Genomic DNA, 22,267 nt, shown 5'->3' on the forward strand with positions numbered 1-22,267 from the left:
CACCAGGACTGGGTCAGAGTTTTCCACTGATGTCCCTATCTAATCCCAGTCACTCCCTAACGTCCTACCTCTAAGCATCAAGGCCAGATTACATCTCTGCCTTCTTCCTATCTCACATTTCAACTCGTGAACCCTTCGGGACACACCTAAACCGAGAGAGGTTTGGAATGCTTCTCCCTGATCCTTGCACCATGGGAACACTTAAGACTCCAGGTCAGGGAGCCAGGGCAGATGATGTCATCCCATCTACACTCAGGAACTGAGAATATAAACCATCAACAGAAATGTGCATATACAGGTCAGTGACCTGGGGCTCACAATGACATGGGGTCTCCAGTTACTCTCTATAATCCTTTATTCTGACCAGTGGGCCATAACGTTGATTACCCCCAAACTAGAGTTAACTTGGAACACATATCCACGGATCCTTGGGATTGGGGGCTAATTCTACCACTTGAAAAAAATGGAGACATGGGTAAGCCTTCTATACATATTTACTATTGCAGCTTGGTCCTTGAGCCAGGGCCTAATAACTACTTACTGCCTCTTCTTGCCAATCTGCTTCTAGGAGCAGAAGAAGCAATGCTATTGATGGAGGAGCCGATGGAAGATGAACACGTCATACAAAATCTTAGTCCAGCTCCATCTGCCTTTTATTGTTTGGCTCTGTGCTTTGTCAATCAGCAGAATGCAGAAAGCTGCCTTAGAGAGCCTGCTGAGCAGTTGTCTCCCAAGGGCTCTAGATTCAGCCTGATCCAGCTAAATTAGGGATACTCAGGGGGAAAGGCTTGGAGCAAACAGATTGTTCTACTTACTGAGGAAGATTTAGAACTGGTTCTGGTGTGTTGATTTCTTTGGCTTAGAAGTTCATAACCTGGGCTTCAAATGGAACCATAGGGAAGACAGTCTACAGTATATCTCACAGATGCTGCCTTGGCTGCCAGAATCTCTGCATTTTAAAAAGCAACCTAAAACCAGATGTGATGGTACACGCCTGCAACCCAGGAAGGTCAGGAGTTCCAGGTTACCCTCAGCTCAAGGATGGTAAGTCTGAGGCTAGCCTGGGCTATATGAGTCCATCTTTAAAAGGGATTAGACCGAGAACACACAGATTTAAACAAACTATTACCCAGGAAATAGAACATCTTGGACACCTTTTAATATCAGCACTTGGGAGGCATAAGCAGGTAGACCTCTTGAGTTCAAGGCTAGCCTGGTCTACAAAGTAAGTTCCAAAACAGCCAGGGATACATAGAGAAACCCTGTCTCAAAAAACTGAAGGTGGGGGTGTGGTGAAGAAAATAGGACATCTCCAACAACGTCCCCTCCAACACAGAGCCACATTAGAAGCCCTGAGCCAGCATACTACTCAGTGTTTGTGTCTCTCCATGTAACCTCCCAACTTCTATCTGGCTCAGGTTAGAACTAGGCCTGCCCTTTACCAACCAGCTATGGAAGTCTGGGAGGACCGTGACACACAAACAGGGCCCCTGGGGCTATTGGCTAAAGCTGGGAACTTTACCCCAGACACCCCTCTCAGTGACCTATCCAGCCACCCTCCCTCACGTGTGAGCTTCTACTTTGCAGTGGATGAGACAGAGAGCGTAAACACACATGACACTGCTGGGTCAAGCAACTTTAATCAAGTTCATGGTCAGCTGCTAGGACAGTCCTGCGTTAGCCTGGAAGTGCTGGGAACAGTCTTCACTGCTGTCACTTAAGAGGTGTCGAAGGTGGGACCCATTCTTGAATCTTCTTTCTAGTGGTGGAATAAGGAACATACTGCTCTGGAGTGGCAGTCACATTGAATTTATGGTTTGTCCAGATGAACTTACGAGCAGTCGGTGGCTTTGTCGTTGGAGGGTCGTCAGTCATGCAGTGAAGCCAGCGGTGCCTGAAGAGAAATCTGAGTTAGGGTCAAAGTCAGACTGCAGAAGACGGGCACTCAGCATGTGCCAGCCTGGCCGTCACTGTCACCAAGTCTCTAGTTTAAGGCACCATCCTTTTTCAGTTACACCTTATTTTACCTATTACAGAAAAACTGCTGTAAAATTATAACTGTGCATATAACACGGATCCTGACTGGGTGTAAAGTTGTTACCCAGAGTCTATTATAAATAGTATAAGTTAGTTTGAGAACTTAAGAGCTTGTTCTGAATATTTAATATGCTCAGGTTACTCTGGCTCACAAAGCCTTAGTTTGAAATTCAAGATGGTGGGGAAAATGGTTTCTACACATCTTCAACTCAACCTGGAGACTGAACAGCACAGAAAAAACAACTTGTATGAAAAATACTAAATCGTGGGACTGGAGACTTAGCTGGGTACAAGAACACTTGCCTAGTTCTCTAGCCCTGTGTGTGTGTGTGTGTGTGTGTGTGTTGGGGTGCAGGGTTGAGGCTACAATGACCAAGCTGGGCAAGGTACTGCACATCTGCAATCCTGGCTGTTCCACTGGTTAAAGAACTGCTTGTGCTCAGGAGTCCTGACCAGCCTGGACACTGTCTTTTATGATAAGCAAACTACATATTCACTATTCAAATGAGACTTTGATGAAAACACAGTTATAACAACAAAACTATGTAAGTGTTACAATGTTGCTCAAAATACTCTACATTCTTCCTTTAGAATGAACTGTCCTGCCACATAAGAAAGCCATCAATACTGGATAATAAAAAGTAGTTGTTAGCTTTAAAAAAAATGAGCATATTTACCTTATTGCTTTACAAATGTCTTTATTTTCTTACAGTACTCAAGAGACATAATATGCCATTACTGAAGGTACTGAGACTCGGGATGCATTGTAAATGGGGGGGGGGGGTGTCTGAAAGTGTTCACATGTTAATAGAATAAGAATACAATTTCCAGAGCTGAGGATGTAGCTAAGGCATAGATGAGGCCTGGGTTAGAACAACACTGTAAAACAAAATGAAAAAAGCTTCCCAGTTACTCAGGAGGTTAAAAGTTGACATGGGCATGGTGGTGTGTTTATCCTACAGTATCAAGGCAGAAGTAGGGGGATGAATTTCCAGACTAGTCTGCGCTACGTAGGCAAAACCCTGTCTCAAACAGATACATAAAACCACAACTGAAATTCCTAAGTAATTTGGCTTCAAAGGATATCTAAATTTCAAGCAGGGCAGAGACAAGGTTCAGCAGGTAAAGGTGCTTAACACCACAACTGACGGCTTGAGTTCAATGACACCCACACAGTAGGAGACTGACACCTCAGACCATGAGCAGCCTCAGCAAGCATAGTACACACACACACACTCACACAGGTACATGCGCCCACACACACACACTTTAAGAACCTGGCTCAACTTAGAGTAGAAACAAAATAAGAAAGCACTCCAAGTTCAAGAGACAAAAAGCATCAGAAAGGCAAGCAGAAAATTTACATGTGGAGAGGAAGGAGAGGGAGCTCTCTCAAGACTCTGGAGCCCATAGAGGAGAAAGGGTCACAGCACGGGAACTGCAGCTCCAGAAGAGGAAAAGAGAACAAGGTTTTACTCCAACATGAAGCTGAGCAACTGCTAGTTAGGACCAGCTGTCAGCAGTAACGGGCTCAGATGAGCAGCTGGCTAAAACCAAAATGATATATCACAATCCCTATTTGAGTGTAATAACTTTATCATGATCAGTGAACAGTGAAGAATGAAGAAGCCTGTACAAGCTGGATTGGTGTCTACCTCACATCCTCTAGACCAGCGGCTCCCAACCTCCCTAATGCTGCCACCCTTTAATACAGTTCCTCATGTTGTGCTGACCCCAACCATAACATTATTTTTGTTGCTACTTCATAACTGTAATTTTGCTGTTGTGAATCTTAATGTAAATATCTGTGTTTTTTGATGGTCTTAGGTGACCTCTTTAAAGGTTTGTTCAACCCCAAAGAGGCCACACCCTTCAGTTGAGAACCAAGGCACTAAGGGCAACAGGATAACTCTAGTGACTGGGACCAAAAAGCTGGGACCAGTAACAAAATATGGAAACCCTTGCAGCTGCTGGTTGTGAGACAGGTTGTCAATTACTTAGAGAGATTAGCTGTGAAAGCAAGCCTGTTACATCCCGAAGGGCTTTAAGTGAGTTTAAGACACAGTGGAATGAGTTGACTTTCACTTACCCCACTGTATCAGCCTAAGTCATAAAGAAAACCTTTTTTCAATTAATTGCTTTCAAGACTGCTGAAGGTTAAAATGATATTTAAGAAACTACAGTCCAAAGCTGGCAAATGTCTGTTTGGTTACTTAAGTGAGAAATTGAAGAGTTCACAGAAAATGCAGAAAAAAAGATCGTTTTTATTGTAATTTATAAAATTTGAAATCCTTATATCATCCTGAGTGAGATAACCCAGTCACAAAAGAACAGACATAATATGCAGTCACTGATAATGGGATACTAACCCCAGAAAGCTATGAACACCCCAGAAACAACTCACAGACTGTGTGAAGCTCAAAAAACAAAACAAAACAAAACAGAAAGAAAAAGAATATATTTTAATTAAAATAGAACTGTATTACATCCTCCTTTCCTCCCTACAGCCCCTCCTAGTCTCTCTCCTATCCCCTCAAATTAATAGCTTCTTTTCCTATATTATTGTTACATGTGTGTGTGTGTGTGTGTGTGTGTGTGTGTGTGTGTGTACCCACAAATACTTAATTACAACCTTAAAAAAATGTATCTGAAATTAAAAAACAAAATTGAAATCCTTGCAAGGATAGGAGCAAGCATCAGGAAATAAGTAAGCAACAATCAGCTGGACGTGTGCACACCTTTAGTCCCAGCTCTGGGGAGGCAGAGGCAGATGGAACTCTACGAATTTGAGGCCAGCCTGGTCTACAGAATGTAACCCTGTCAAAAAAACAAACAAACAAAAAAACTGAAAATACACACACACACACACACACACACAGAGAGAGAGAGAGAGAGAGAGAGAGAGAGAGAGAGAGAGACAGAGAGACAGAGAGACAGAGAGACAGAGAGAGAGAGAGAAATTGTTACAAAGAAATGAAATGTTTATAGCCTACCAGGATAATAATGCAACCCTTCTGTTTTTGTAATAATTATTAAATAAAAGGGGGAAATGGTACTTTTAGATTTCCACACCAAAATATTTTACTTGCAAAGTATTTTTAATTAAGAGTCATACTTATTCAAATGACTTAGAGAGCCCTGTCTACAAAACTGGTGACTGGTATTTTGTAGACACTAAAAAAAAAAAAAAATCCTGGCAGAATCCCTAAGACCACAAATAAGGACACTGGCAAAAAGTAGAAAAGTTATAAAGACAAAAAGAGAATTTTAAATGAAAAGATATAAAACTAGGGAAAAATCAATTCTCAAATATACTGAAGTGTATCAATGGAATTGGAAAGAAGATATTAAATAATGATTACTTTAATCCTGCCCACCCCATCTACCCAACACAAGCTGATATAAATTTTAAAAACTCAAAATGCTTTTACAAGATGGCCAACTCCGGGGCTGGAGAGATGGCTCAGCGGCTAAGAGCACTGACTGCTCTTCCAGAGGTCCGGAGTTCAATTCCCAGCAACCACATGGTGGCTCACAACCATCTGTAATTAAAAAAATAAAAAAAATTAAAAACAACAAGATGGCCAACTCCAAGCTTGAAAATGTAGGTATCACTACTTCTCAGATGCTCCTGAATTATGTCCCCAATAGGTTCTCCGTCAGAGTTTGATGATGTCATTCTACAATCAGCTGGATGTTCACCCAAGACAACTGTGGATGCTGGGAACAGCCAGGAAGACTGCCACTAGCAGATATCAAGTGTTAAGTCACAAACAGAAAGTACAGAGACTGGGACAGAAGCCCAGCAGGCCCAAGTCAACCAAAGGAAGGGTTGGCTTGTCACATCACTGGGGGAAGCAAAAGTCTCAACTTACTGCTAAGATGAGTTTGTTTTAAAAAGGAAGTTAAGTTAGATTTCCCATTACACATTAAAAAATTCCAGATAGAGTCAAAGTGCTTAGAACTACCAAGAGGTAATTAATCATCTAAAACAAGTATCTGAGAGATAATAAGCATCTAAATCGTTATATTAGATATATCGTTTATTTAAAATATTCACTGGAATTATAAGATGTTTAAATCACATAGACTTTGACAGAAATACAAAAGCTTATTCCAAACTGTACAGGCCATGTATGCTCTATTTACCCTCCTCCTCGTAGAAATCTGCCTTAAAGAAAGGAGGACACCTGGGCCAATCTTCTGTACAAGGAGGATGTTTATCACAGCTTTATTTACAGTATGAGAAAATGGAAAGAACAAAGAACAAAAATAAAAGGGAATTCTTAAATTATGCATGATGAAGCCACTGGACTAAACTCTCACTATAAATTACAGTATAACATCACTTGATAAAACACTAGCGACATTTTAAGGTTTAAAAGCAGGTAGTTTAGTTAATTTTTTAAGCAATCCTTAAATAGCATTTGTAAATCATGGACATTATTCTAAACATTTAAAAAACATGAATTCATTAGATAATTAATTAATAAATTGAAGATTATACTTCCACTTTAATTAGAGAGATTCAATGCACAGACTTTACATGGTTGTCCAGGGCGGCAGAGCAAAGACAGTGATTATCAAAACAGGGAAATTCGGTTCCTCTAGCAACAAGGAGACTCACGTCTACCTGTAACCCCAGCCACAGGGGATCTGACACTCTGTTCTGGCTTCTGTAAGTTCCCATATACATGGCTGGCTATCTGGCTGTCAGGCAGACACCCACACACACCCCTAGAAGTGACATTTTGCACTTAGATTTATGGCTCAGTGGTTAGGAAAACTCGGTATTCTTGACAAGGAAGCAGGTTTAGTTCCTAGCACCCATGTGGAGGGTTTTACACCAGATCCAGGTGATCTGATGCCCTCTGCTGGCCTCAGCAGGTGCCTGTATGCACCTGGTACACATAAATTCATGTATGCACAAATGCACACAAAAATGAATAAAATTAAAAATTTAAATATGTTGAAGAATGAAGCCAACTGGATCTATGTACATAGAAAAGGAGATTAAAATGACAAGTTATCAAAATGTTAATAGTTATCGTTTCTATCTGATGGGATAAAAGGCTGTTTATTTCCTTTATTGTTTTCTGAAGCAAACATATTACTTATGAAAAAGCCAAGTATATTAAGAAGAAATACTGTTTATCAAACCAATTCAGGAAATGGCTTACAAATCCTACCCAAGTCTTCTGTCATTACTTTGAAATTATAAATAGATTCTAATGACTTCCAGTCTCATTTCATCTCACAGTGCCATTTAAAACAATATTACTTCCTTTAAAGCACACAGATCTTTTAGTGGTAGACAGTTTCTCTCATCTACCTAAATGAAAGCTTTCTCAGGTAATTTCTACAATGCAATGCCTTTCACTAATGGTCACACAGAAAAAAAAAAATCTATTTATGTAATTTACTACTTGGAATATATGTAGATTATATCCCAGTCATGATAACTCATGAATACAATAAAGATTTTTCTTAAAATTCTGGACATTGGCAATAAGAGCAGTTCCTTGTTTTAAAAGAATAACCCTAGCTTATTTCTACACTCAGGTATAGAAAACAGAGGCAGCGGCAGCAAACCTGGTCTGTATAGTTAGTTCCAGGCCAGCCAGGCTTCCATGGTGAGACCCTGTCTCAAAAAAGAACAGAGGCGAAGGGACACTGGAGAGACGGCTCAGCAGCTGAGAGCACCTCTTGCTGTTGCAGAGCACCATATGGAGGCTCACAGATATCTGTGACATCCGGGAAGAAAGTAGCCTCTTCTAGCCTCCAAGCTAGAAGGCACTTACATGCAGTCAAATCAGTTATACATGTAAAATAAAAATAATTTAAAAAGCCCACAAAAAGCTTGGCTCTTTTGCATTAAGTAATTAAAATAAATGATCATTATATCTAAAAATAATGATTGCTTCAAAGAAAAAATATATATCTTTATTTAACATTAATCTATAAGCTACTATGTGCTAGGAAGCTTTTTAGGATGGTGTTTGAAGAATCACAAAAGAAACTAAAATTACACAATAAATGCTAAGCATTTACCTGAAATTTCATGATTTCATATTTTTTTTGAACTAGAAAAGTCATTCTGAGTGAGGTAACCCAGACCAGGAAATACAAATACAGCCCTTTGCATATATATTATGGCTTTCATGGTATTGTTTTTAGAGGTCTCCTAAGTGTGCAAACAAGTGGGTCTCTGTGTCTGTGTCTGTCTTGGGCTCTTTGCCTTCTCTCTGTTTGTTTTGCCCTATTCTCATGTGTTAATTTCTGTTTTATCTTATTCTAGCTTATTATTACCCTGAGAATCCTGTTTGTTTTCTAATGAGAGACAGAAAGGAGGTGGTCCGGACAGAAGGGGAAATAGGGAGGAGCTAGGAGGAGAGAGAAGGGAAACTGTAATCAGGATATATTATATGAGAAAAAAATCTATTTTTAATAAAAGGAAAAATTAAAACAAAAACTCTTGGAAGAGGCATGGGTCAGCAGGGATGCTGGTGAGGGAGTGCAGGCCTCTTCCCTACAGGGCAGTCTGGGAAGCCACACTTATTAAAGAAAACATGTGAGCCATGGAGGCCTACAGAAACAGCTCACATGGAGGAGGCCTACAGAAACAGTTCACATGGAGTTGTTCCCGAAGTTTATGAAAAAAAGTCAACAAGTCCACAGAAAAATGTAAGATAGTTTACAGGGCACACATGGAGATCATGGATCAAGAGAGGAGATAGAAACTGTCTTCTTACTAGGAAGAGAACACAGTAGGCCCAGCATGAGGTTGCAGAAAAGGAAGAGATGGGGCTGGGGTGAGTGCTTGTCTCATAAGCACAAGTTCCCAGATTTGATTCTGAAAATTCAGTCAATTAAAATAATGAGCAAAATCTGCAAAGATCACACACACACACACACACACCCTCACACACAGTAGTGGAACAAGAGCGAAGATACTAACCGTCAGACTTTATTATGGGCTCAGGAGATAGCTCAGTGGTACAGTACCAACTAGCACACACAGGCTCTAAATCCAATCCTCAGCACAGGAAATGAAAAACAAAACAAAAACTAATCACTAATCTCCCACAATGCAAACAATGGCAGTAGTGGGCCACAGGAATATAATCAGACCATTTGGACTGTTGTTGCAGAAGCCAAGCAAGAGGTACCTGTGGCTTCGAGTAAGAGTCTCTGGGTAGCAATCAGACGTTTGCCATGCTCAGAGAGAAGCAGCGGGGCTGCAGAGGGTTCGGCTGGTAAAGCCTTGCCAGAAAGCTTGAGACCTGAGTGGGATCCTGGGTCCACATAAAGATGGAAGGAGAGAACCAACTTCACAAACTTGTTCTCTGGCCCCATCTATGCGTTGTAACACACACCCATCCCACTACCTCACCTCTCCCCACTGTACACAACTACTAACACAATTTTAAAAAGAGAGCAGGGGAGGAGGTACAAAAGAATAGGTAATAGTTTAATAGAATGACAACAGTTTAAAAGGAAGCTAGGCAGAAAAAAGTAGTTATCAGATCTTAGAGAAAGATGAGTGCAAATAACCCTTAAATTTCTGGCTTGTGTAAAAAAAAAATTGCCTATGTGATCAGAACACTGACTTGATACTCTATTCACTGGGCATTTGAAGAATTGGGAAAAATTAAATATATTAAATTTATAGATGTAACCTAACTAAAATGCTTAAAATAATGTAATAAACTAAATTTGTAAATAGATATAACCGTTGAGGAGAATTTAATCCTTTCCATTACAGTTTATCAAACACTCATCAAGGAACAAAAGAAAATGATTATTCTTTATTTTTATGCAGAAAGTATTCAATTTACTAATCTTGTTATTCTGCTTATGAGCTAAGCCTCAAGGCTTAAGAACTACAGTTTAAGATTTACAGCTGCAATAAATGGGATGTTAATTTTAAATACAAATTGCCATTGTACAAAAGCCCCCAGCTACTGGAACACTTAACTGACAGGCAGAATGTTCACTGAGATGCAGGAAATGTCTGTGAATGGGGGAAGCAAACTACAAATTATATGCATATGTCACAGATACAAATGCTTATTGTTTATAATCACAATGTTCTTCTGCAGAGGATGTGACAGTAAACTACCATCTCTTCTCTTCACTGGGATTCTTAGGGGACAGAGGTTGCAGCTACCCACTAGGCTGAGGCAGGAGGATCCCGAGCCTACGAGTTCAGAACCAGGCTAGGCAACACAGCAAGACCCTTCTCTTAAAAGAACACATTCTTTTTCTACAAAAGCTGACCCATATTTGTGGAGCAGATAAGGGCCATCCTAAGGGTGCATGTTCAAAAGTCAAAGAATTCAGAGTGTATTTCTGGTTGCACTGTGTCTCTCTGGATTTCCAAGGTTTCTCTAACGGTAACACCTTGTAATCAGGCTTTATTTTATTTTGTGTCTTTGCAGAGCTCCAGATTCAAGCCAGGGCCTTGTACAGGGAACACAAATGCTCTACACTGAGCTGCCCACTACCTATCTTCCTTCCCCCAGCCTGCCCATGCACCTACCTGTCTGACCAGCTTTATTTCTTCTATAATCCCTCTCTCCCAGTCTCCCTGGTACAAGGTTCCAAGCAGCTCAGGCTGGCCTTCAACTCCTTCTGCTTCCCCTCCTCCCTACTACTGAGCATACAGGCACGGGCCACCACAGCCCACTGCATTCTTTCTATGTCTGTGAACAGCCTCACTCAGTGCACTCTTGACTCTTCTCTGTCCACCCCACCCCTACCACACAATCCTTTCTATAACATTGTTCTTAAAAAAACAAAACAAAACAAAACAAAAACAGAAACCAAACAAGAAACCCTAGAACATGGGTCAATAGGAGAGAAGGAGAGGAAGAGTGAAGGGAGAGGACTAGGAAAAGGGGAGAGGGAGGGAAGGGAGAGGGGAGAGGGAGGGAAGGGAGAGGGGAGAGGGAGGGAAGGGAGAGGGGAGAGGGAGGGAAGGGAGAGGGGAGAGGGAGGGAAGGGAGAGGGGAGAGGGAGGGAAGGGAGAGGGGAGAGGGGAGAAGGAGGAAAGGGAGAGGGGAGAGGGGAGAGGGAGGAAAGGGAGAGGGGAGAGGGGAGAGGGAAGAAAGGGAGAGGGGAGAGGGAGGAAAGAGAGAGGGGAGAGGGGAGAGGGGAGAGGGAGGAAAGGGAGAGGGGAGAAGGGAGAGGGAGGAAAGGGAGAGGGGAGAGGGAGGAGATTTCTGTTTACAAGAAGACATGTTCTACACTGAGGAAAAAGACAGGTTAGCTAAAAATGAACAGAAGGTGCCACCAAGTGGGGACATGGAGTACATGCTGCAGAGAAGAATCCAAGCAACCATCACACTACAGTTTTCAAGCAAGTCAGGGTTCCACACACCAAACCATGAACAGTAAGTCTACTTATACTGCACGAAATAACCCAACATCCCACTTCTCCACACAGTAGTATTTTAACCCCGCCAAGTTTTATGCAGCTCCTCATCATTTACTTGGTCTTTATGTCAGCGGCCCTATGCTCAGGGTAACTAGCACACCTAGGAAAACAAACTTCTGTGCATTACTACCAAGATAGGGAATGATGGGTAATTTAATGATAAAAGTGGTATAAAATATGTAGTATTTACTTAAGTAATATTTGACATTATTCCATATAAGCCCTTAAACTAATACAAATATTAGCATTCTCATCTTAACTAAGAATTGTATTAGGACTGCTGGGCGACTGTAAACTCCTGGGGGCCATGGATGCTGCACTTCTCACAGGACCGCAGCACCAGTGCCCGACGTGCAGCGAGGCCATCGGTTGAACAGCAGTTGAAAGTCTGTGAGCAGAGTGCTGTGCGGGGTCACAGACAGTAACGCTTTACTTTCAAGGCCATGCAGTCCAGTGCCCTTTCAGACATCCACCACACACACACACACACACACACACACACACACACACACACACACACTCCTCTGCTTGTTCACAGATGGACCTAGTGGCAGGAGTGACAGACTAAAAGAAGCAAAGCAAAGACAGAATCCATAAAGTGAACTTGCCTCCCCACAAGATTAGGGAAGAGTACAGAAAACAGACAAGATGACTAAAGATCTGATTCTAACAAAATTCACCAATGCCTGGGAAGAAAGCCTGTCCCCAGGTGATGTTATGCAGCTGCTGATTCAGAGCTGAGGGCAGAACTACCACCGCCAGCTGGGCAGCATCACAGGTCCCTCTCACTGCGAGCTCTGCAGTCACTCATGCAGCTGACAGCTCACCCAGCCATCCAGGAGCTGTGTCCCTTACTCCCCAGACGACACAGCACACACTCAGCAGGTGCAGGAGCTGGCCCGTGATTTAAAGCATCTTGATCAACAGCCAACATCTCTACAGATGTAGGCACAGCACCAGCTCTCCCATTCCCACGGGAAACACAGCATTTCCAAGCACACCAGCACTGAGGCAAGCCCATGCACACCTGAAGAGTAGGCTTTCATGATTCCTCGCACACCACATGCAACTTACCAATCGGAGCTCAATTTCTAACAATACAGACAGCATACTCTACCTGGTCTCCAGAGCACTGAGCAAGGCATGTCACTGAAGGTCGTCTTCTTTTGAATTACATAGTACACTAGCTAAAATTAAAATCCCAGGGAATTCCTGTCTTTAGCATCAATCTCTATCCTGACTGCCAATGAGTGTTCTCTCCAGACCCAGCTCTGCCTAAAAAAGAGAAGCGCTGACTACCAAGCCTTCTGCCTTCCCTACCGTGGTAACTCTGCTACCAGCAGCCCACACCAAAGACCTTGAAATAAGAGACACAACAGCAACAGCAAAGCAGTAACCTGGATTTCAAAATGAGCAACTGATGGGATGAGGTTTTGTTGTTGTTTGAGACAAAGTCTTGCGACATAGTATAGGCTGGCCTCAAACTTCCTATGTTTCTCTCAGCCTGTGGAGCACTAGAACTACAGATATGTGTCACCACACAGTTCATCAGGGGCCACCTCCTCAGTGAACACTGCTTTTTCCTTTTAACTTAAACGTTTTACTTATGTCTTACTTTTGTTTCCTCTAGCGGTGATAAAAACCAGTGAAAAATCAACTTGGGAGAGAGGGTTTACTTGGTTCACTACTCCAGGTCTCTTGACTACCTTCTCTGGATCTACCCCCTTGTGACAAAATGCCCATTGTAAGAGTTAGGGTGGGACTAGTTGGCTTACTCCTAACAAGTCTGGCTTCTACCTAGAGGGGACTTGCTTTCTCTCCAGCTGTTAAGTCTTGAGTTATCCCTGTGCAAAAGGACCCCATCACTATGGCAGTGTAGCCTTCCCAATCAAAGACTGCAGCTCTAGAAGGCACCTCCACTGTAGCTCTGAGAAGGCACGGAGCAGAGGCGCTCAGGAGAAACACCCAGTGCTGACAGAGTGTGAGCCGCTGTCTGCTGTGTTCGGCTGCTTGATAACTGGTGCCGTGACTAATACAACCCTAAACTGCAGCTTGTATCACTAGCATGCTGGTCTAGCAGCTACCACCTCCTGCCAGACAACTAGCAGTGCACAGCAGCTTGCTTGAGGCGTTGGCCTAACGCCTTACACTCTTCCTTGAATCTACATAGCAACCAGAATACAAAAGCCATGAAGAGAGGCCAAGCTGGGAGGAAAAGTATGACCAAACATTTATTATAGATATGTATGAGAACACCACGGTGAAACTCACTGTTCTGTATGTTAACTTAAAAAAAAAAATCAGTTAAAAATTGGTGGGCCCAAGCTGGCACCTAGCCCAGCAAGGTTAGTCAGAAAATTCATACTAAGAGGGGTGCCCTTAAGAACAGAGCAACTGTGTGTGGGTGAAGGAAGCAAAATGGGGTAAGGAGGAAGTTCACATGGGAGGTGGGAGTCTACTAGGGGACCAGCATGAAAGCATTCACTTAGTTACATACAAAGAATGAGCCAGCAGGTATAGCAAGAAAAAGACCCCGATGTAGACTGAGGAGATGGGAATGTAGTGTGTGGTTTTAGACAGGAAATAAGAAGGGAGATATACAACCATTAGAGGAATGTCCTGAGATATTGCAGGTTCTGCAGCACAGTAAGGAAAATATCACAGTGAGTCACAAGATGCCTTCTGGTGGACTGAGAATTAAAAATTAAGGCTGCATGATGCTGGCATCTAGGCCATATACAGCAGCATGTCCCCAAACTCCATTTACCCTAATTTATAATACTTTATTGCTAAAAGTTGCTAGCCATCTTGAATTATTTTGCTGTTGAAGTCTTGTCTCTTCTCTAGTGACTCTACCACTGAGTTCCATCCCTAGCCTGGAAATTTCTCTTCCTTTTCTTGTGTCTGTGTGTATATATTCATGAACACATATGCTGGTGCATGTGGCCGTGAAGTAGTATGTGTGGAGACCAGAAGTTGATATAAGGCCTTATCTTAATTTTTGAGACAGGGTCTCACTGAACCTGGAGCTACACTGGCTGACCAGTAAGTGTCTGGGTCTTCCCTGACTCTATCGCGTGCTGGGACTTCAGGTGTAGGCCACCACACTGGGCTTTCTGTGTGTGCTGGGGATCCAAACTGGGATCCTCATGCTTGCACACGAAGTGCTTTATCCATTCAGTGTTCCCTCTAGCTCCTGGCATTTTCCTAAAAGAACACTTAAAAATAACACCAACGTTTGCCACATCAGTTGAGTCCTCCACAAGGAATTTTCACGCAGTATCTGGTGCTCTTTGATAGCATTTTACTCTCAGAAGGTCCATGCCTCTCAAACCACGCTACTGCATTATCAACTAAGTTGATGCAATACCCTGAATCTTTTGTTGGTATCTCAGCAATGTCCACAGCGTCATCACCAGGAAACACTGTCTCACAAGATCTCTCTTCCTCAACCCATAAGCATCTCCTCATCCAGGAACACTTTAGCAGGGGTCACAGCAGCACCTCAGGTCTACTTCTAGTTCTCTTGCTTGTCTGACCACTGTTAGTCACTACCCCCTCTGAGGTTCCGACCCTTTCAAGGCCGACCGTGAAGGCTGGAGTCAACTTTAAGTTTACATCCTCCACGACTCATTACTGTTCTCAGCGGTTTCTGAATGGTGACTCCTTCCTAGGTTTTCAATCAACTGCTCCCGTCCACCAGAGGAATCTTGTGCGTAGTAGCTATAACTACTGGATATGTTTTGTAAATACTGTCTTGAAAGTCAGATTAGTCAGGATCAGGATTTACACGAGGGTTGTGTTGGTGGAACTGTAAGCACTAACTTCCTCGTCCATCTCCCTCAGAGCTACTGTCAGTCAGTAGCACCACGGGAAAAGGTCTGTATTTCTGAGCAGTCAGTCTCCTCAGCGACAGCAGTCAATCAGTTGTACAGAGCGCTGCTGCCTCTGAACATTTGGCACCTTCATCAGTGACCTCAGCTGCATGTCTGGATAATGTGCTGCAGCTTCTACTCAGGTTCCTGCTGCTTCCCAAGTGACTGTTACATCATGGGAATGCCTGCTTTCCTTAAACTTCATAAACAAAATCCCTGCTAACTTCAAACATTTCCCCCTGGCTTCCTCATCTCTCTCCACCTTTACAGGAAGAGCAGAGAGACATGAACTTCGTCTCACAGGAATGCCATGGCTAGTGTGGTCTAATACTGAGACCACTGGAACTTTGTGTGTCATCAGCAGGAAGTCATTTCGACTTTCCTGGGGTCTCAGTTACTATGTGTCACTTTGAAGTTCCTTCAAGACCTTTCCCTTGAATTCACCCAAGAGGCCTAGCTTGCAGCCTGTCTCGGGGATACACCCTCCTCATGACACTTACGTCAGCTTTTAGACTGACTTTCAATGGCTTTCCAACCACTGTCCTGCAGGCTTCAGGTCTCATTCAAATTTTATCATCTGGCAAAACCACTACTGCAAAAAGATCTGATCTCATGGCTCTTTAGTCTCACGCCCCGACAGGGTGTCAGGCTTGACAGCATGCCCTAATCCATCTCCCTGCACAGAGATCACTGTCTGCAAAGCTGAGACAGAAACCAGGAGGTGAAAAGGGAGCACTGAGCATCATAGAGCAAGAGAATACTCTAAGAAGATGGCTCATTTCAAAAGCATCCAAAAGGCATTCCAAATGGCCTCCCAATACTGAAACTGAGCCCAACTTAAGCAATAAAAGAACATATTTTAGAAACTGTTTACAACCCACTCACTCAAACAGGAATTGATTCTAACATGAATAGATTAAAAATATAAATGGAATATGAAAGTTCAACATATTCCTCACAAAATGCTAATTGATTAGAGGGAAAAGAAGTAATTTTTTAAAAAGAGAAACCTAGCCGACACCTTAATGAACTGACAGAAGTTATAATTAACAAGGGGATAGATCCAGACTGGAGGCCACGTTGCAGAGGGCAACAGGAAAAGCATGGCCTGCCCTCTGGGACACCCTGACCAACCTGCAGTCATCCTGGACTTGTGAGGAAACTGTCACCTTCTAACACAACTCTCACACAGTCCCTTCGGCTGCTTTAACAGACTCTTGTCTGATCTTCAGACTCAACACAGGCCTTGTCTGTCCAAGACAAATGCTCTGCTGCAGTGTGGTGACACAAAAGCATTTCCATGCTTGACCTTGGGCCTGTAGACTCAGGGTCCTTAAACGCAGCGAACAGCTTTATCCAGGGACTGTGCTCAAGACCCACACAGCTCCTCAGACCTTAATAGAGCCCCGGCTTAGTCCCCTTGAAGCATCACAGCCACCCTTCTAACTGCTACTACTTACCACGAGGAACCAGTAACGTGCTGCCAGGGTGCTAGTGTTCCACTTAGTTCAAATACTGGCTCACGTGAAAGACTACTTATGAGGAAAAGATGTTGGAAGCCTGTTTCCCTTGCCCAACAGGATTTTTGAAAGCTGTATGCCTAATCAAGCAGCCTATTTAATTTTAATAAAATAAACGACTCCATATACAAACAAAAGGTTAACTCATATCTGTTATCTTAGTGCTCAGGAAGCTGAGCCAGGAAGATCACCATGAGCTCCAGTCCAGCCTAGGTTACAGAATGAAGCCCTATTCCAAAAGAAAAAAGAAAACTTCATTATCTTCATTGTATCACCCAGACTGTAGAGTGCTTGGGGCCAGGTGTGCCTACTGTACTAGGCTGTGCAGACATAGATCATTTCCATCACAACACAACATTTTACTGGCTAGACTTAAATTGCTACAAAAAGTTAATGTTAGAAAACCAAGAACTCTCACAATGAAATGCAAATAAATATACTCCTTTAGAAAAACTACTATCTGGAAAGCCTTGGTGGGATTCTCACCAAAGGGCAAAGTGGAGTGGGCTGCCGCGCTCCTGTGGAGTCTGTTTCCAGATCATGGCAGGCCCAGCACTCCCTGTCTCATGTGTTCATTTCACCACTAACACCACATGCCTGATTGCTAGGAGTCTTTAGAACTGAAGAGTGCACTGCGAAGTTACCCCACTTCCTCTTCAACAGACCTTCCCACCTATGCCAGGGAACAGGTTCAACTGAAACAGAATGCCACAGCTAACCCGGTGCATTCATTTCTAGGGTTTTATTTACTGCTGTTTGTTTTGCAACACTCCCTCGGTGAGTGCTTGGCCAGAGAGCCACTGCCTAGCCTCCTGCCCAGGCTGGTGCATCACCTCCTGCTGCAGCCTCCTAAGTAGACAGGATTCCAAGCTAGCACCAGCAATTTCTAGCTGTGCTTTTAGTTTTTCAATTTTTTAAAATGAAAAGTTCTAGGCCAACTGGGAAGGGTTTTCAGATTTGTTATTAAAAAAAATTAAATAAAAAAGGAGATATAAGTACTTTGGCTTTAAAATATTTTCTATAAATTTGCTTAAGTGACATCATTCAAAATTTTGTTCTGGTTTCAAAACATGCATATTTGGAAACCCAAGATTTTAGAGACTTGAAGGAATTTTAGGGCTATCATTGTATAGATGAGGAAACCAAGTCCTAAAGAAGTTGAGGGACATGCTTAAATTCAAACTGCTAGAGACGTTCAGGGCCAGATTTCTGTGTATCTTCCCCTTCACTCACAAAGGTGATATGTGAACGAACACACACACACACACACACACACACACACACACACACACAGTCATTTAACATGCCACACCTTCAGGCTAAAGGGGCAGCACTTTCTAATCACTTCAGTGCACAGAAGAAGCATCAGGTCTCAGGGCCACATGGCTGCTGCTTGTTTTTTCTCGTACTCACCTGACGAACCACAGGCATGAAGGCGTTCCAACTACAACCCCAGCTATGCTCCCTGCTGATATCTAGCTTGAGCTGCTGGGTTAACATGTTCAGATAGGTCTGGAATTCTGAGGCCCAGACATCCCAGCGCAGAGACAGCCATCTTGTTTGGCCTAAAGCCCCTGACTCACAAAGTACGGAAAAAGGAGTGATTGGTGTCTCAAGCCACTGAAGCTTGGAGTAACTTAGGACCACTGTGCCCTGAAGCAGACTCTCCTCACTAGCAAATGCCTTTCTTCTATTGTGAAGTAAATACTGCCTGTCAGATACTGACTGAGCTTACCATTCAGGAGGCACCATGCTTCCATCCAAATCCCAGAATGTGTTTTTGCCGTTCATTTCTGTGGTGTACATGACCCATCGGTGACGGCCTGAGAGGGAGAAGTGAAAAACAAAGGTAAGTTTTTGAAGTATATGCACAAAAAACCAGGAAGACAGTATCATTTTGTTCTAACACAACAGTGTGTCCAAGAGATGACTTCCTGCCACACTGCATCCTACACTGTGGACCGAGAGAACTGACTCCCACATGCTGTCCTCCAATACATGTGCACCCCAGCACGCAAACACCCATGCATAAAAATAAGTAAATGTATGTGATGAAACCCTTTTGGAAAAAAAGAAGTAAAAATCACAACAGAAGGCATTTTCTACTTTTTCCTTTTTCTTTTTTATTCCTGTACTTAAGAGGTGAACCTAGGGCCTTGGACACACAAGGAAAGTTCCCTATCATCAAACTACTTAATTCTCAGCTCAGTATCACTTTTTACTTTATATGACAAATTTCAATATTTCCAATACTACATACCATTTTAATAATTAGCAAAAAAAATAAAGATACTTATATTTTAGTGTGAGAACAGAAGAAAGAAAGAAGAGGGGGAAGGAAAGTTACTTTAATTCCTAACAACAAAATAATGAGTAGAAAGAATTCCTTAGGGCTCTGTTGCCATTTCTGTCAAGTCTCTTTGGTGAAGACATTTCTCTGAGTCTTAGCTGCTTCATCTATGAAAATCTGTCTTTTGGTTTTTGCTTGATAGGGTTTCTCTGCAGCCCATGCTGTCCTGGCTAGACTCAAACCCTTGGCAATTCTCTTGCCCCTGCCTTCGGAGTGCTGGGACCACACGAGCCACAATGCCCAGCTCAGATTTCTTAAAATCTGACCAAAACCTAAAGTTCTACGTTTGTGTTTAACATATTATGGTTACAGAATAAAATGCAAACTTCTGGGGTGCCAGCTTGCAGTCACATAAATGTGGCTTAGTTTGAGCTAACAGACCGAAGGCTTGGCTTCTTCACCTGAAAGATGAGGTATTGGGTCATTGAAGGGTGTATTTCAGGTCACTATGCATGGTGGCAGGTGCCCAAACTGGCTGAGCCATCTCCTCTGCCCATCTTTCAAATTTCCTATTGAGTTTTCCTTTCCAAGTAACTTTGTATCAGCTCATGCATGATGTCAAAAAATACTCAGAATCCCAACCCCAATCCAATTATTTATATGAAAATATACTACACTCACCAAAAAACTGCTTGTTGTCTTCATAGTATTTGTTTCCATATTTGTCTTCTCCCACCAGTGTACCAAGCTTTATATCATTTGCCCTTTAAGTATATAGGGGGGAAAAAGACATCTCAGAATGATTCACTGTTTAAGACAAAACCAGAAATAAGGTGAGAGTACCACCGACGGTTGGCTGCGTTGACTACAAGAACGAGGGGGGGATGCTCGCTGCTTGTACACCTCTAGCCTTCAGTAGAAGGCACTTGTTACTCAACGCTCACGAATCAACTTTCTGGCAAAGGGCTCGGGAATCTCCTGTGCTGTCCAGCAGCATGGAGGCAGGTTGGGAAAAATGAACCAATGCAACACATGTGCTTAGCTAACAGTTAAAACACGACCTTCAAACCATGGTCCACGTATCTATTAGCCCCGCACCCAGAGACGCTAAGTTAGCAAAACCTTCAGGAAGTCAAAGTACTTCATCTTCGTATTAGGAGTGTCCCCTGGATTATTCAATGTTCTACTGCTGAATTATTAGTCAGTCTCCAAGTGGCTCCCAGGATTTGCTATTCCTTACAGGGATAATCAGGACAGGCATGATCGCCTACTTTAACGTCTTACTGTACACAGTGCAGAGGAAAACTTGCCCAAGGTCACCATGGGGGAAGAGGGGTTGCTATGCTAAGAAGCCTCAATACACCCCAGGAGTGGAGCAGCCCGGCTACCCTAGCCCCTGCGTCACAGCTCGCCACTAGGGGATAGCTGAGCACAGAGACTTCCTTCCAAGGAACTCAACACTAGGTCTGAACTTGTCGTCCTTGACGGGAATCGTGGACCTCCAAGGTGATCTAACCCCGGCTCCTTTCCAGGAAAGCGGCCAGCGGAGCTCCATTCCCGAGACCCAGGGTCTAGCGTTGGCCTCCTACCTGAAGAAAACCTGTAGGAGGCCCCGCAAGCCCCCATGGCCCGTGACCTGCTGCAGCCCGCGCTTCAGGACTCCCACTAGCTCCATTCTCATCTGCATGGTCCGCCCTTTCCGTGCTCCGGGTAAAACCAGTCCGGCGGAAGCGGCTGCTCGAGCGCAAGGAACCGCCGTTTGGATGTTCCTACTTACCAGCGGGCCGCGGAGGCCCTCTGCGCATGCGCAGAGGTGAAGCTCGTCAAGAGAGGTTTTATGGGCTTCACTGCCCGCACAGGTTGGTGTCTTCCTAAAGGTGAACTAAATGTTAATGTTTTCAGAGTCTGTACCCAGAAAACGACCTTGCGGGGGTGGGGGTGGGGGAGGGGGAAAGTACACCAAACAAAGCTTCCCCAAATGGGAGTCTCTCCTGTAGAAACAAGTTTCTTCCTACAGACAACGATGGCGCTCATTCCAAAAAATTCCTTATAACACTAGAAGCTAAGAAATGCATTACTGACCCCATAACAGCATTGTACATTTGATACAGAGTGCATAGAATTTTGAATTCATTAAGTGTCGGTGTGTTGGTAGATGAGTAATGAGGAATTGCAAAGAATAAGATTAAGTAAAATAACCCCAAGAATTCGTTATTTTATAGTTGCAAGGTTTTAAGTATAGACACTATGTAGACTGACTCCATCACCGAGTCTGAACCTGAAATGTGTCTATACTATTTCTGGCAGTGAGCCCTCAGGACCCACTTGTCTGTAACTCCATCCCTGCCTTCTGCCCCAAGCACGGATGCGCACCACCATCCATGGCTTGTCTGGGTCCTGGAAATCCAGGAAGCACTTCACTCCATCTCCTCACCCTCAGGATCATGTTTTTAACGCTGAATAATAAATAAATTCCATGTACTAGTGTATACGTATTAAATGTTCTATATCTACTCTTTTGTCCTGGTAATTTAGGTTGTTTTCATTTCTTGGCTGTTGTGAACAAAGTGTGAGAGAACTTGGGTGTGCAAATACTGAGTCCAGTTTCTTAAGGATTTGGACATATACAAGGAAGTGGGACTTCTGGATCATATGGCAATTCCAAGTTCTAAAGAATAATTATATTACTTTTCACTGTGGTTGCACCATAGTAATTGTCCCACAAACAGTGCACAGGGGTCCCATACCCACCCTACACACACACACAGAATTAAATAGAGAATTGTGTGCTATTTACATATTCCTCACAACAGGTGTACTGGCTGGTTTTGTGTGAATTTGACACAAGCTGGAGTTATCACAGAGAAAGGAGCCTCAGTTGAGGAAATGCCTCGGTGAGATCCAGCTGTAAGGCATTTTCTCAACAAGTGATCAAGGGGGGAGGGTCCAGCCCATTGTGGGTGGTGATATCCCTGGCCCAGCCCATTGTGGGTGGAGCCATCCCTGGCCCAGCCCATTGTGGGTGGTGCCATCCCTGGGCTGGTAGACCTGGGTTCTATAATAAAGCAGGCTGAGCAAGCCAGGGGAAGCAAGTCAGCAAGCAACA

At 43.3% G+C, this 22,267-nt stretch overlaps 1 protein-coding gene across 1 annotated transcript; it reads right to left on the reverse strand.

Moving 5' to 3' along the window:
* Positions 1-1,621: 1,621 nt before the first annotated feature.
* On the reverse strand, positions 1,622-20,901 carry NDUFA12 (NADH:ubiquinone oxidoreductase subunit A12). The gene is made up of 4 exons (XM_080935574.1): positions 20,751-20,901; positions 19,843-19,925; positions 18,607-18,694; positions 1,622-1,894 (listed from the first exon to the last, which is right to left on the reverse strand). The coding sequence occupies exons 1-4, from the start codon at positions 20,846-20,848 to the stop codon at positions 1,714-1,716; spliced, it is 450 nt and encodes a 149-aa protein (XP_080791700.1). The 5' UTR covers positions 20,849-20,901; the 3' UTR covers positions 1,622-1,713.
* Between the last annotated feature and the right edge of the window lie 1,366 nt (positions 20,902-22,267).

This window comes from Micromys minutus, assembly GCF_963924665.1.
Source record: "Micromys minutus genome assembly, chromosome: 22".
Classification (NCBI taxonomy): Eukaryota; Metazoa; Chordata; class Mammalia; order Rodentia; family Muridae; genus Micromys; species Micromys minutus.